This window comes from Alligator mississippiensis, chromosome 3 (genome assembly GCF_030867095.1).
Source record: "Alligator mississippiensis isolate rAllMis1 chromosome 3, rAllMis1, whole genome shotgun sequence".
Lineage (NCBI taxonomy): Eukaryota > Metazoa > Chordata > Crocodylia > Alligatoridae > Alligator > Alligator mississippiensis.
This window is the reverse complement of record NC_081826.1, coordinates 198,248,340-198,264,535: the sequence shown is the minus strand read 5'-3', so window position 1 is coordinate 198,264,535 and position 16,196 is coordinate 198,248,340. Positions and strand designations below refer to the sequence as shown.

The 16,196-nt window shown below is 42.0% G+C and overlaps 1 protein-coding gene across 4 annotated transcripts in view; it reads right to left on the bottom strand.

Moving 5' to 3' along the window:
- PCSK5 (proprotein convertase subtilisin/kexin type 5) overlaps window positions 1-16,196 on the bottom strand; it is a 374,668-nt gene that overhangs the window by 243,729 nt on the left and 114,743 nt on the right. For all 4 annotated transcript variants that reach the window (XM_006272449.4, XM_014608722.3, XM_019478075.2 and 1 more), the window contains exon 5: window positions 13,925-14,001. In XM_006272449.4, the coding sequence (XP_006272511.1) occupies window positions 13,925-14,001 (77 nt within the window). The remainder of the gene's footprint in view (window positions 1-13,924; window positions 14,002-16,196) is intronic.

Genomic DNA, 16,196 nt, shown 5'->3' with positions numbered 1-16,196 from the left:
CAGCTCTGAGGGCTAGAAAAAATGGCTCCATGGGCCACAGATTGACAAGCCCTGTAATATATAGTTATGCTTTCACCTTTCCCCACTCCAAATCTGCAGAGACAGGACAGTTTTGTTACACTCATGATACACAGCAAAGAGCATAAATACAGGCCCCACAGGCTGGCAGGAGGTGCTGGGGTCAGGCCTGGTCTCCAGGGAATGGGAGCAAGTGAGATGTCTTAGAATGCGGGACAGCTTCCATCTATGCAGAGCTTGGGATCTCAGCCTGGCTCAGTGGTGCTGGCTTGGAGCAATGCCAGGTACCTGAGAAGAGGGGTAAGCAGCACCAGGATTGGAGGGGAGATGTGAGGAGGAAGTAGTGCTAGCACCAGGGGGAAAAGATGTGAGGGTGAAGCAACACTGGCCCCTGGTTCAGGCACTCCTGGCTTCCCCCAGGCATGGGCAGGGAGTAGGAGCTGGCTAGGGCATGTGCTACATGAGCAGCAGCAGGACTGAGTGGAAAGGAGAGCCCTCTGACCCCTCAGCCCTGCCACGGCCTGTGCAGCACATGCCCCAGTCAGCTCCTGCACCCTGCTCATGCCTGGGAGGAGCCGGGAGTTGAGCAGTGCTGGGACTGGAGACAGGGAGCTCCCCAGTCCCAGTGCTGCTCAGCTCCTGGCTCCTGAGGAGAGTCAGGCTGAGCAGTGCTGGAGCCATGGACAGCTCCACCTCATGCATCCTCACTCCCTTTGGCACCTCGATGCCTAGGCTGACCAAGAGCAAATTGCTCTTGGTAAGCATCTACACGTGTGCTATTGCAGAGTAGCTAATGCATCATTAATCTACTACTTGTATTTGTTGGTACTAGCAAATGGTGCATTAGCCTAATTTACTGCACAGTAAATCCCATGTACGTGTAGACACTGACACTTTACTACACATTAGATGAATCTAATGCACAGTAAAATGTCTTGTATAGATGCAACCTTCATATCTGCAACTGGTTCTAACTTACAGAAAAGAGTAGTGGGTGGAGTCCATGGGTACAGTTGTAGAAAAGTACCATTCCATTTAGAGCTAGACGCTTGGCTCAGTCCCACAAATGGGTTTCTGTACTGGGTTATGCAGGACTGGCACGTGTGTCATGTGGTATGTTGGGAAGAGTTGCTCTGCCAGTGCAGATATGACGTGGGGCTAATATGATGCATGGAGCCTTGCAGTGGTTCTCTGTACAACAAATACTTTTCATCTGTTAGGCAAGTAGTTCTCAACTGGGGTGCCACAGCATTAGGTATGCCACCAGTCCCTTTCAGGAGTGCCATGGGGTGGGCACTGCTGTTGGAACCAGCTAAAATTGTCCTGTGTGCCAGATGCACAGCCAGACCAGAAAGGGCTGTAGCCTGTGTGCATGTTCCTGCCTCCATTGAGGTTATCTGTTAAGCCTAAGGCAGGCAGAGAACCTCCTCTTGCCACAAACCTACCCAGTCTGGCCCCTCCCTATACTCCTTAGGGAAACAAAGGTGGATGAGACAGTCCCTCCTATCCCACCTATTTTTGCTTTCAGGAGACACCATGAGGGATACTTTTCAGGAGCATGTGCACATGCCCAAGCCTTTCCTGCCTAGCTGTGCATGAGGCTCGTGGGGCAATTTTACTTGGCAGTAGTGATGGCAGCTGCATCCCAGCTGAGAACAAGTGGAGTAAGCTGAGGCAGCACAAGAGTGGATCTCATTCAGGGTGCAACCAAATTCAAAAAAGTTGTGGAGAGGAACCCTGAATCTAAAAAAATAATAAGAAGAAGAACCACTGATATGGGCATTTCAAGGTACATGTTTGTAGTAGCACAGTCATAAATTAACCCAAGGAATTTTTTTGTTGACCCCAAGGGAAAAAGAGAAGGAAACTTTTGAGGAAAGAACACAACACTTCCAGGAGCAATGCAAGATGCTGATCACAATTTTTAACACAGTTTCAGTGCCAGCCCACTCACTGTGCCACATTAAAATGAATTCATCACCACCAAATAACCCCAATTTTTGTTAAATGTTTTCCAGCTAGGGAATGTCTCTCCAGTCTTTAGAAACATAGAATTATAGAAAAGTAGGCCTGGAAGGACCTCCAGAAGTCATTTAGGCCAACCATCTGCTCAAAGCAGGATCACCCTAGCCAAATCATCCCAAACAAGTCATTGTCTACCCTATTCCTACAAAATAATCCTGTTGCACAACAACAAGGCATATTGCCCAAAGAGACCAAAAGCATCCTAAATGGCCACAGGTACAACAAGAGGCTGCCAGTATCCTGCCACTGCAAGGGACATAAGACATCCAAGGAAGAGAGCCAGGCTCTCTGCTACAAAGGAAGGGAAAAATCCCCACAGTCCATACCAATCTGCCTATATTTTTATTGTGGAAGTCGTGACAGATTGCTTCCCTTCTGTTCCAGTTAGTGTTATAAACAGCGGACATACCCTTTAGGAATTAATGAAACATGTCTAAACACTCTCACACTAGTACAACTATTGAAATCAAATGGATTAGACTCTGGGTGGCAAGTGCAAAGTGAATACTATAGTTGCAATCTGGGGTAATGGGAGGAGTCAAAAGCATGAGCTTGGTGTCAACAGCTTCCTTCCCTGCTGTTTTTCTTTTGTCTATACCAGAGCACCTCACAAGGATACTGTGACCTCTGAGCTTCTGGTATTGCCACTGCTAGAGAAGAAATCTGGACAGTGACAAAGGATCTCAGTGGGCTGCATGTGAAAATAGGCACAGGATAAATGCTGAATAAATCTGCAGAATAAAAATGTCTCTGAAAACGCTCTTATTCCCACGCCACATTCACTGTACTGTTCTCCAGAGTCTGCAATAGTACTCAACCATTTGTCTGCAAAATGACCCTTCCCCACTCATGATAAGTACTGACTGGATGTTGAGATGTCCCAATTTGCCAGATAATAATTTCAGCTGCTTTAACTTTTTTATTTCTCTCACTCCTCATCTCCTGTCTGCACTGAGTGCCTGTTTTAAGTTCGGTATAACAAGAAGGCAATCAGATTGTGATTTCCTTGGTCATTGACAGCATTCCAGTTTAAAAAAGGAAATTCCCTCCCCCCAAAAAATGCCATTATATTTTAGGACAGTGATTGTCAATTAAGGTGATGTGGCACCCTGGGATGCTGGAGGACCCTTTAAAGGGTATTCGGCATTGTGTAATATTTGCAGTTAGGTATGCAAACAACAAGGAATCTCCTTCCTTGGAAACTTTCAAGGAAAGGGGCTAGGGACAGAAATTTCACATAAACGAATTTAACTGATCAGAAACTGGTTTAAACCTGTAACACAATAGAAGTTCAGTGCACATAAACCAGTTTAAAACTGGCTGAAACTAGTTTAAGATAAACCTAGTTGAATGTAGTATCAGACTTAACTGATTTGGGTCAAACTGGTTTGTGAAACTTCTGTCCCAAGCCCCTTTCTGGTTCAAGTTAAATCACAGTCCCCCAGCATCCCAGCATAGTTTCCAGCCCTGGGCTAGGCTGTGCTGTGTTGTCTGCTCCAGAGAGCAGGGCTGGCCCCACCCTTCTGCTCCCTAGCCAGAGCAGTGAGGACTCGCTGACAAGGGTGTGGGGGGACAAGCCCAGCTGGGGATGCAGCCCAGTCTACAGGAGAGGTACTGTCCTCCCCAAGCAAACCCTGTCTGGGCCTGGGGCCATGGAAGGGGGTTAAACACCCAACACCTCCTCCCCTGGTCAAATTTATTGCTGGCTGCAACTGTGGACTATAAATCCCAGAGGCACATGGAAGCAGGAAGAGCATCAATGCTCTCAGGGGGTGCATGAGCACCCCTGTGCACCCCTTATGCATCACCACTGGGTGATCCTGTCTTGATCAGGGGGCTGGACTAGATAAATTTGTGAGGTCACTTCAAGTCCTAGTTTCCTATGAACCTATGACACTAAGAGAAAGAAGGATTAGAGTAACAGTAATACAAGACAACATTGGAAATCTATGGCACATTAATTACATTTTCCAAGTAATTTAACTTATATTTAGGAGATACTATGAAAGCAGTATCTATTTGGTATAAAAACAATCCCACCCACAGTAATAAATGTACTCACACCTACTTTCTTCATTTGGAAGATAAAGGGATAGCCCAAAGTTTTATCTTAAAATTATCTTAGAAAAGCAATTCTTGGCTAATGAAACTGTATTTCTTTAGGCTAGGTTTATACAGTTCCACTTGTGGTTAAATTTTTTTACTTTAAAAACAAGTTTCACTCACCACCTTTTAACTATAACAAAACAGGGGCACTTATCGAACTTGTAGTTGAAGATCTGCTTTTACTGCTATATCAAGAGGAAATGAATATTTATATATGTATTTCAGATGCACAGCACACAAAATTCTGTGTCAAATTTTTCACTCTATTGTACTTGTGTAACTAAACAGTAATCTGCAAAAGCTAGTTACTCAAGCACAAAAACAGAAAGAGAATGAGGCCTACACTCTTCAGCTACCTTTAAGGTCTGTAGTATGTGGAAAACAAGGTCATAAGGAAACACATTTTTGCAACTCATTAATCCACAACTCATTATTTGTCTATAAGTAGTACACAAGAACTAGGAGAAGTGTTACAGAACTCAAAAATACCATTTCATCCATGAGTTCACATTTTTCATACTTGAAGTAATTAGAACTGTAGGGCCAGTTTTCCTAATATCTCTTAGTGAACTACAGGAAAAGCTAAAATATGAAAATATGTTTTTACACATTTTAAAAGTGAAAACAGCTTTTCCTCATTCAGCTGTTATTCAAGTGAGTTATACTGCTCATTAAGCCACAGCAAGGCAAGAAAAATGTGTGTGTGTGGGGGGGGGGGGTGTTACTTTACTAACAAACAGGACTGTATTTAATTTATGTAGCATTTTGTAGATCATTCTCAATCATCCAAAAATACTACTATATACTTCCTTTGACCTTAGATCCATAATCACTCAAGCCAGATCTGCAATTCAGAGATGTTATAATATAGTATGTTAGCATAGCACACTAATTTCCCAATGAAACATTTTTTTTCCTGTTGACAAAAGTTTTGTCAACTAAAGTTTCTCAGGTCCAGAAGGGTATCTGGGGTCAAAACCAGAGAAAAAGATCCAAAGTAATCAGTAGGTAATTAAGTCTTTTTCCTTCTTGCACAGGAAGTAGTCAGTAGTTTAGATCAAATAAAGCAGCTCCAACAGGTTCTCTAGCCAAGTGATTAGACAAATGCCTAGGATAAGTGAATCAAGTAAGCAAGGACTTAGCATGCCCTCACTTCTGGATTATTGGCTACCTGGGTTTGCCCTCTGGGGAAAAATGGCAAGGTCTAATTTTCATTCTGATGTAGAATGAAAACAATTTTCAATACTTTGACATTTTTCATGAAAGAGAATTCTTGTTTTCAGGCCAGCCTGAACTGCAAACCTAGATCTATACTTCAAACATTGGTTATAATATCATTTTAGAATAAAAGTAATATTTTGACCATTTTACACTGGCATATCTAATACATTGTAAGATCATTAGTAGTAAGCATGCAGTATGTTTCAAAGGATTCTGCAAACATTCATCACTGAAATGCAGCCATCTGATATAAATGCACAGAGACTCTATGTAACATTTTGGCTGGTGACAAAAATGAGGAAAAAAGCAAAAAAAAATGGCTCTTTACTGGAAAAGGAAATATGTCAGTTTGACCCTGCTCTGCAGTATCTGTATACATTGTGCGCTTCAGTGGGGCTTTTTGGTGCTTTTATGTAATAGCTTTTATCTGACTGAATCAGCAATTAGATATAAGTGCCAAAAAGCCCTGGTGAAGTTCACGTTCTATATAGACAATGGGCAACCTAGGTCAAACTGACGTGGTTCCTCTTCTGGGCATGTGCTGTGTTTGGTGTCGGGGTGCACCAAGCTGAAAGTAAAGGGCTGTTTACCTGCCCTTCACCCCTCTGTCAGTGGCCTTTAAGACAAGAAATGAGAAGACTTTTCTAAATTAATATGCAAGGAGAAACTAGTTACACATAATGATATTACTGATGCTCTTATAAGCAGTACAATGGGATATTAAAAAATGGTAAAAAAACCCCCCTCAAGATAACACCATTTTCTATTTTACAGTGCCTTTCAACATGTTATTAGACCAATATTAATTCAGAGGCTAGCTGCTGAATGACCACCAGCTTTCCGTGAAAAACTGTAATAAGCAACATGGCCTAAACTGTTTAGTTATTAACAACTGTTACAATTAGAGCATAAATTTGCATGGCCATAGGAGCAGTACATTTAGGAAAGCCCCAAACTTAAATGATGGGAATGTTGTGACTAAGGTTGGCATGCACTTATTGTAGCTTTCAGGGCATGTATTTCAGGGTATTTTAGCTGGCTTGCCAATGTGCCAAGCCCCTCATCCTCATAAAGCAGCAATTCACTCATAAATGTGTAGAACAACAAGAGGGATATCTGCAGTTTCCTAACAATCTCTCATAGTGGCCAGCTAAACTTGCAAGAAGCTATGGGTGCCTGTAGATGTGCAGGATGTCTGCTCCGATGCACTATAATTACAGCGTGTTGGAGAAGACCTGATTAATTGAGTCTGCTGGAGCATGCTAATTAGCATACTTCAGCAACCTCGGCATCTTGTATATTCAGCATCCCCACACCTCAGAATGGCAGTGGGATCACTTTAAGTACGTTGAACAACCCCCACACACTCCTGAAGCACACGTAAAGACACCCTATGTTAGATGCTGGGCATCTGGAACTTGGGGCTGACTGAAGCTAAAACTGATGGCATACTGCCCCACTATAAGTTCAAACTCTGTCTCTCTAAAGATACATACATACCGTTCAGTTAGTTTCCTTCTCTATATTATTGTGTCCTCATAAATCCTGGCAGGTAGGAGGGAGGGGTGTTACTAGAGCACCTTTGACAGCATCTACACATTTATGGCATCTAGCCACTCATGTGGTTGTTGTCAGGGGCCCAAACAACGAATCTATGTTTCTGGAATCTGAACAAGGGCCAGACACACCCCCTGTGTCTTGGGATCTGTAGGCACGCTCTAGAGCACAGATCTGCAATCTAGCACCCCTTCCTGGAAGCTCAGACCCATGCTCAACTTCTTGTCACCGGTCCAGACTCAAAATTTCCTAGTTAGTTCAACAGGCCCTTTAACTGAATTCACTGGAGGGAGGCCTTCCAGTTTCCAGTTTAACTCTTTGGAAGCCACAAGAGGTCTAAGAGAATGGATATGAACATAGCACGGTTCTTTATTTAAGAGACAGCGCCCAAGATAATATAGCTAATTAATGAACAGCTTTAGTTCCTGAAGGTAATGTACTTTCATCAAGTTCACTCTTCCTGCCCTTCAGACAGGCTACTTATGGTTTGTCTTCTCCAACTCTTGACTAATGTTGAACCTAAATGCACACTCCTCCCACCACAGTAAACCTGTCCATCTCTTCCCTCTCCTGCTCACAACTTTGTTTTTCTCTCCCTGTCCTTCCTCTGTTAATTGTATTAAAATTCCTTCTTTTCACCCCTGTCTCTGCCTTGCTGTCGGTAATTTTCCACACACACACACCCTTTCTTCCATTCTTCTAAGGCCCAGGACAAGAAGTCTCTTCCAGTACCATCCACATTTTTAGCATATTCATTGCTGGTCCAAATGCACCCTTCAAGTTAAGTGCTCTCCATTGTCTCTAGTCTGGTGGATTTGTGCTGTAGGCCTTTCAGCAAAGTGAAAACACACTAACAAAGATAATCATGATACAGCCATTTTCACATGAACCTTGCATTATACTTATACAACTTGTATCAGAATTCAAAAGTTGTAGAGACAGGTTCCCCAAATGGTCACAGGTCCATTTTATCATTAAATAAGAAATTATTTAATTTCACGGGTGCCCCTGTGATGAACTTATAGGCAGCCACAAGGTCGCCTCTCAACCTTCTTTTGTGGAGCCTGAAGAGGTCTAGGTGCCCCAGTCTCTCCTCATAGGGCTTGGCCTGCAAGCCCTTAACCATACGAGTGGCCCTTCTCTGGACCCTCTCCAGGTTATCCACATCCCTCTTGAAGTGTGGTGCCCAAAACTGTATGCAGTAGTCCAACTGCGGTCTGACCAGCGCCCGATAGAGGGGAAGTATCACCTCCTTGGATCTGTTCGTCATGCATCTGCTGATGCACGGTAAAGTGCCATTAGCTTTTCTGATGGCTTCGTCACTGAGTGATGCTATAAAGTCAATGGAATCTTCTACTTTCACTTTATTGACTATCCAGGATGCAGGAGAAGCTAATTCACCTGTCAAATATCTAGTATCCGTCTGATCAACTAACTTAAAATGGAGGGGGGGGGAGAGGAAGGGAACGGGTTGCCATTATTTTAGACCAACTAGAAACAAAAACTCAGTGATCTGATAACTCTCCTTCCTTTTTGAGAGTGCATATAAAGTTGCTGGACATTGTACTATCTCACTATTAGGAAGTCAACGTAATCTCGTTATATCCTTTATGATTTTAGACCAGCAAAAATTCGTGATGTCAAGATATTGTATCAGGCAGTTAACATGGAAATACTTTCTGGTGAAAAATACAAATTCATTTATTGAAAAAGAAAAACATTTACTGGGTTACCAAAATAAAGATAATTAATTTTATCAAATGTAAAGCTGCAAAATTTGGAACTCTATTCTAGTAGGATATAGGAACACAGAAACTATGAGTCCTTATTGGACTTCTTCACACCTGTATAAGGAAGTTAGTGGGTCTTATTTGGAAGAGAATAGGTCCTGTATTTTTAAAAGATTGTAACTGGTGGAGGAAAAAAAAGCTAGGTTCTGAAACATCAAAGTAAAATCTTAGTATGAAACAAACACCATTTGCGTTCCAAAACAAAACTCTTTTACCATCACGAACATTCATTTTCATTTCTTTATTTTCTGAGTTTATGCCCAGCAAGCCTGTTTGCTTTGTATCCAGTAAGCTCAGATGAATACATGATACAGGTGTTTTAATATGATGTTTACAGCTAAATAACAGACAAAGAAAAAAGAAGCAGCACTCAGCATTTAACCAAAACAAGATGCCTTGCATAGCAGGAATGACTTCATCCACAGCTGACTGCTGTCTTTAGCTGAGCAAAGGGAAGTTCTAGTATAGGCCTGTACGGTTTACAAGCTTCATGATTCACTGCCCATTTGTAGAAACCAAAGTAAACTTTTGGCAGGACTCTTACATACCATAGTAGTTAAAGAAACTATCGTCCCACCCTGGTTTTGACTACAAGGCTCAAATGATTGATTTAAGGTTTCTTTCTTCCCCCACATTCTCTTCACCTACTTGAAGACTTTGTTTTTAAATATAATTTTAAAAGAGATCATTCCTTTATCTACAGCCTGTAATTACTTCTCATAAATTTATATTTGCTAATAAGCCTGACCAACAGAAAACCTTCACTACTAATTAAAAGTGAAAAGCTAGCAAATAGATCCAATACCCTGATGATTCCCAGCTGTGTCCTAGTAGAGCTGTACAAAGGCACCTGCTTATTTTTGCACTATTTCTTTTTTTTTTTTTCCTTTTTATCACTCTGTTCCCTCAATAATGATTTATGAAATGGGGTAAAATAAATTAGCTTACATAGTTGGCTGATAGGTCATTTGTATTTTGCAGTTGTTAGAGCAAGAGCTAGGGGTCAGTTTGGTAATTTGGGATTCATTCCTATTTCTGTATGTGCTGTTAGATACATCAAAAGTGTGTGCTAGTTTTCCACACCTATCTAGTGACACTGAAAGCCAATTTATCAGACATCCTGAACATCCAAGTCAGTGGGGACCACCCCCCTAAATATTTTTAGAGGCATGAAATGCAGATAGGCACCTGTGGGTTTTTTCTTTTTTTTAAAAAAGTGTTCAGCTCTTATCGATCGATTCTAAGAGTTAGGCATGAAAGGACTAGAACTACAAAAGGTATAGGATGTCTTAGTGCTGCCCACTGCGGTGGTTTTCAACTTGCGGTCCACAGATCCCTAGGGATCTGCAGACCAGAGCTAAGGGGTCCATCAAAGATGACTATGATCAATCAAAAGTATGTGAATACCCACACTTACAATTCAAAGGGCTCTGCAACTCCATTTGAAATTTCCAAAGGGGTCTGCACCTTTGTGTGAAAATTTTTAGGGGTCTGCAAATACAAAAAAGTTGAAAACCACTGGCCTAAGGGCCACTGTAGACACCTAAATCAATATTTAGACCTTCAAAAGTGCCACCCAGCTATTATCTAACCCTGGTGATATTTAAAGTCCCAAGCACTGAAGTTTCCACAAGTAAAATTCTCTAGACACATCAAAGTGTATTTCTGGGCAGAACCAGAATTGCCAGAGTCTTGACATTGCTGAGTCATCTCAGCTCTATGCACTATTTGGGAGAAAACCTACATTACCTGAGCGGCCTGACCTGGGAAGGAGGAGGTATGGGACATTTAATACATTTTTAACTCCTCTTTTCTGTTTTAATTAACATATGTCCTTGGAACATCTCCTAAGAACATCCATCCGTTAGCATTTTTCTCCTTGACATGCAGTCTATAAACTTCCGTTTGCTGCTGCCTTCACCAAGTTAGTACAGCTTGTTCCTTACAAACCCTTTGGTTTAAAGTTACCATAAACTATAAATGTAGCATGTTTACCCATTTCAGAGCTAAATGGTTTTACTGGAAGCTACTGTCTTTTTGTAGTGATATTTTAGAAAATATTCCAGTAAAGAAAGGCAGACATGATTCACTAAACTGAGCTTCTGTACAAAAATAAGACAAGAAAGTTATGCCGGGGGGGGGGGGGGGGAGGGGAAGAGAAGACATAGTTCTTGAATGTACTTGTTTCTAGACAAAAATGTTCAGAAGCACATAAACAACAAGAAATGAATTCGACTGAATTAGGACATGTGCTGTTACTGGAACCCCAAATAAACTATTATGATTTTTGTTATCATTGGTGGCAGTATTGCTGTATTAATATACTATACTAATGTATTATGTGTACATTATACACGTATATAACATTCTAATATTATAAAAGCCTTAGTCTGTCTGTCTGTCTGTAATGCTTTATTCGCACTTTGATTGGTTGTCTTGGCAGTCAGTCAGAGTACTCCAACAGAGACACATGGTAGAGTGTCACCATGACAGTGGGGACTGAGGGGCCAGAGCAGCGGGTCTGGCCTTGCTCCCCTGGTCCTGCTCCTTGCAGCCAGGGGCCGGAGCAGGCCCCCACACCAACAACAGCCAGCAGGGAGGGGGAGGCAGCAGGGAAGAGGGGAGGAAAGGAGAGGAGTGGGAAAGGGACTGACTGGTAGCAGCGCAGGCTGCCTGCCACCACTGCTGCCACTGCCCGCTGCCCACCACCATGTGCAAGCTCCCCTCCTCTCCCCTCCCCGGTCCTGGTAGGCAGGGAGTGGGGGGGAGTGCACAGGCACACACCTGAAGCAGCGGGGGGGACCAGACCTGAAACAATGGTGGGGAGGGGAGGGAATGAGCCTGGGCCCAAAGTGGTGGGTGGGGAAGGGAAGGAGCGGGCCTGGTCCTGGGGTGGCAGGCAGGGAAGAAGGGGAAGCCAGACCCCAATCTGAGGCGGTGGGGGAAGCGGGAAGGCCTCTATTTCCGCCACCAACCCCCTCCCCCATCATACTTGATGAGCAATTTGCTAGTACATTAATATACATCAATGTATCTTACACCTATGCTGAACAAACTTCCTGGTCACTTACAGCCTGCTCTATCACTCATATTTAATGGTGACGATCTCCTTTCATTCCCATCCAGATCTTAAATCATACAAATGTGCAAATGCAAGCCCAGCACTCATCCCAACTAGACAAGCTGGGTACATAGCCGTATATTGTGGCCATGGCAGTCCTTTGCCACCCAATGCCAGGAATAGCTACCAGCTTATGCAGTTCATCCAGAGAAAAGGGGAAAGGCAAGTGGCTATGGGTAATCTGGCTCAGTACCATTACTTCCTTCCTCTGCCCATACTTCATTCTTGCACTTGCACAAGTCTCCCTAACCAGCAGAGCTCTTGGACAGGTCAGGAGATACATACACCTGCATACACCTGTTATGCAGTAATCTCAGTCCTGCAGCAGTGGCAAGGTTCATCCACTCAAGTTAGTGAACGCTTTGCTACTAAATCCAAGGAGAGCTAGACAGACCCCTCTGACCACAATGGCTATGACACTGACTGACTGCAGACAAACAAATCCAGCAGGGCTAGTGTAATATGGTTATTATGAGACTGAAGAGAAAAAGAAATAAAAAGCCTGAGACGCTGGAGCAGTAAGAAGGAAAAGGTTTTCTCTGTTGCAGCTTCCCTTCTGTAAATCCATCCTATAGAAGAGTAACTCTACAGTTCTTTCCATGCTAAAAATCATGAGGTCCTGCAGAATATATACAATGAAGCAACAGTCAAGGAAACAGGGCAGTCTAATAGGCCCCTGTCACTTCTGTTTACAGCAGTGATTCTCCACCAGGGTGCCTCAGCACCCTGAGGTGCCTTGAGATCTTTCCAAAGGTGCTACAATGTGGCACAGTTAGCACTGTTAGGTATGCAAGCAAAATTCAAAAGTTAAAACCAGAGATCTCACACAGGAATCCATAATGTCAAAAACATTATGATCTGTAGGGGTCTTTTTGAGTTCTTTTCAACAGAAGAATTGCTCTATTACTTTTCTGGAGTCAAAAAACAAGTGAAACCTAAATGGTGGCATTTTATAAGGAGTGCCTTGAGTCTAGTAGATGGTGCCTTGAGTCTAGTGAGGGGTGTCTAGATCCTAAGCAGGTTGAAAACCATTGGTCTACAGTTTTATAAAAAGAACGCTTCAGCATCATGATATTTAATAGGAAAAATAAATGTTCTCCAGGGACCCAAGGGCATCTCCTGGGTCCTGTAAAAGGTAGTTCAGAGTCCCTTCTAGATAACCTCCTGGGGTGGTATCCCAAGGAAGATGAAACAGCCTCAAGGTTCATGAGCTATGGGCATGTCTACATGCCATCGTACGATGATGTTGTTACAGCACCGTGCTTTAGCACTTCCTTTTGGAAGTACTAAAGCATGGCACAGTAGGGGCAGTTACTGCACCGTGAGTGCGGTGCACAGTTAGATTTCACCACTGTGTCACCATAGCAGCACGCTAAACCGGGGGAGCACGCCAGTACAGTGACGTAGCTGATGTTCATGCACAGACTCAAGTGATCATCACATCACTGTAGTGTCCTGTATGGCACCATAGTACATCATTATGTTGCCATAAAATATATCCTATGAAAGAGGAACCCATCACTCAAACAAAAATATCTGACCATTGGCAGCAAGGGGCATATTATTACAATCAGAATGGACTGAGGTTTCTTGGTGTTTTCTCTAAACGGTCTCTAGTAAAATGCCCACCCAAAAGGCTCCATTAACTCATAACTGAGGCTTCTGAAGTATTTTTCATCATCACACCAAAACTAAAAAGTGCAATGAAATAAGCTAAAGCACTGTTTGCTCACAACATGTTATCAGACTTCAATAGTAACCTCAGAAACATCATCTGAAAAAAAATCTTACACTCACCAAATATAAGTTTAGACTCACCATCTTCTTGCTTTTAAACTCTTAAAGTAATTAGCATTTTTACTTACAAATTTTCCAATAATTCCAGTGTGGTCAAATAATATTCTTGTGTGTGAGGGAAATACATTAGAGAGAGACAGAGAGAGAAAGAGATCAGAGAGGTAAATGTAAATCATCCCAGTGCCTGACAGACACATTAGGGTGCATCTGTGATGTATTAGCAGAACTGATATGTCTTACATGAAGAATTGCATATAAAATGTCACACGTCACAGCAAATAGGCCTTACTTGTTTTCATTGCTGGCATCATACCGAGGCATCGGGTCAAAATCGTTGCCATTGACATCAAAGCTGGCATGGGGATCCTGCAGCCAACAGAAGAGAGAGAACCAATTTCTTGTTAATTAGCCATTGACTCATATGGTCCATACATTCTTCAGCAGGTTTCTACAAGGAAGTAATTAGTAATTAGAGGAACATTCCTGTGGTTTTGTGATGACTGCCTGTTTTAGGAAAGGATTTAGATGTTCAATAATTATAGGATTTGCATTTTTTTAATTTTTGTTTTGGAAGAATTGGAAGATAGCAAATGTTCTAGGAAAAAACACTGTTCCAAAAACTATTATGAAATGGGAAGAGCTGCTTGACACATGTGTGTAAGTTTACTAAATGAAATACTGATATTCCTCCCCCGAGACATTATGAAATAAAGACTGTGTGTTCCAAACCAAGACTGCATTAAATTTATCAAGGGTCAACAAACTATCCCAAATAATGTATAATAAAAGAAAAAAAGTCCTATCTTATATTTTGGAAAAATAATATATATTTCCTCCAAGAAAATTTTCTTGCAGGTATTAAGATACATTTCAAACACACAGTGGGAATATGCATCAAATTTGGAAAGGAGTATACTTTTCTAAATTTCCATCACATTTTCAGTGAGCATATTAATTTCTAAGGTATGTGCAATGAATGTTTTTGTGATGTTTCCTGAATTTACGAAGATTCTTCCTGCTGAAAATGGTTTACAGTGCAAACAGCTGTCGGTTTGTGTGGCTTCTGTTAATTGATGTGGTAGCATGTGGTGTGTTGACATAGCAAGTAGTTCTCTTTAATCTCGTCTTTGTTGAAAACCAGTTACCACATCCACCTCAAATGTTCCTCTTTGCAGCAACCGGACATATAGAAGGGATTTGTCATCAAACCAGCAATGTTCATTTCAAAGCAGAATTCCATATGTACGACTGGCGACAGGATACGTCCTTAAGCATGGGTAATTTAAAATAAACAACTTCAGAACTGTGGACACCACAGTAAGTTTTTGATTGACTGTTAATAATGCCACCCTTAACCCCATACCTTAAATGCTCTGTCAACATGAAAATCACCCAACATAAAGCTTGTATACCACTGAAGTCTTACAAAAGGCCCATGGACTTTTTACAGGTTAATATGTGCACAGGCTTTGTGCTGGCCCGCTGCATGTGGGCAAGCTTCACTCCCAACACTTGGTCTGTTTTCTTCATGTCTATGCACATACAGTAGGCAATTCCTATTTCCTAAAAACATTTAATACTCAAGGTTGCACAATTCTAGGTAATGAATATGCCTGTATCATAGAATAGGCACCTCTAGCAATGCATAGTGCTGAGGTTCTATGTAGTTTGAAAGGACACTATCAAACTTATTTGTAAGCCAAACCATAATGTAGCCATAAAGCGGCCTGCTGCATATTAGGAGATCCTTCACATTTATTTGAAACCAATCTTTTAAATACAGTTAAAAACACACAAATGGAAACCCTCCAAGGGCATGTGAAAATAACTGTAAACAATGGGCCTGCTTCTTCTCTCAGTTACTCCAGTGTAAATAGAGAAATAACATTACTGGAGTCACAGCAGTCTTGACCCCCAGGTCAGCCACACTTGCCTATTTACTCATAATGATACATGTCCTTTCCCCACTATGTCATTTCTAGCAAGAGAATACATAGTTTTATGTAAGTGGATAGATATAGTCAAAAAGACATACAAAAAACTAGAACTCTTGGTTCCAAAATGATACCTTTTATTAGACCAACTGGAAAATGGCAAGAAAATTGTCCTTTTCTGCAAGCTTTCAGGATCAAAGTCCCTTCGTTAGGCTCTGGGAAAATTGTAGATGGTACAAGATGGTAAAAAGTCCCCATAGGTAGGAAATAAACTTCATTTTTGCACAGAGGGAGCTGAAGATGGAAGTCTGTCCCTCTGGGTCCATGAGAGTGTCTTTGTGAGCTGCGTTAAGTAGCTCTTTGATGTATTGATCAGGTAGATGTAGTCAAGACCTTCAAGAAAGTCCATCAGCTAAATATTTTTGGCGTATAAAAGTTTACAGCTATATATTGGTAATCCCTCTATATGAGGATAATGCCTGCCTGGGGGAGCAGAGTGTTACTTGTGAGTTTTAAGGTGGATGAGAAGTCCATTCCATGCTCTGCAAGTTTTTTCACAGATATGACAAGTAGTGCCTTGGGGCGGGCACATTGGCCAGGATGTTGTGTGATTTCCTTCCCCTTCTG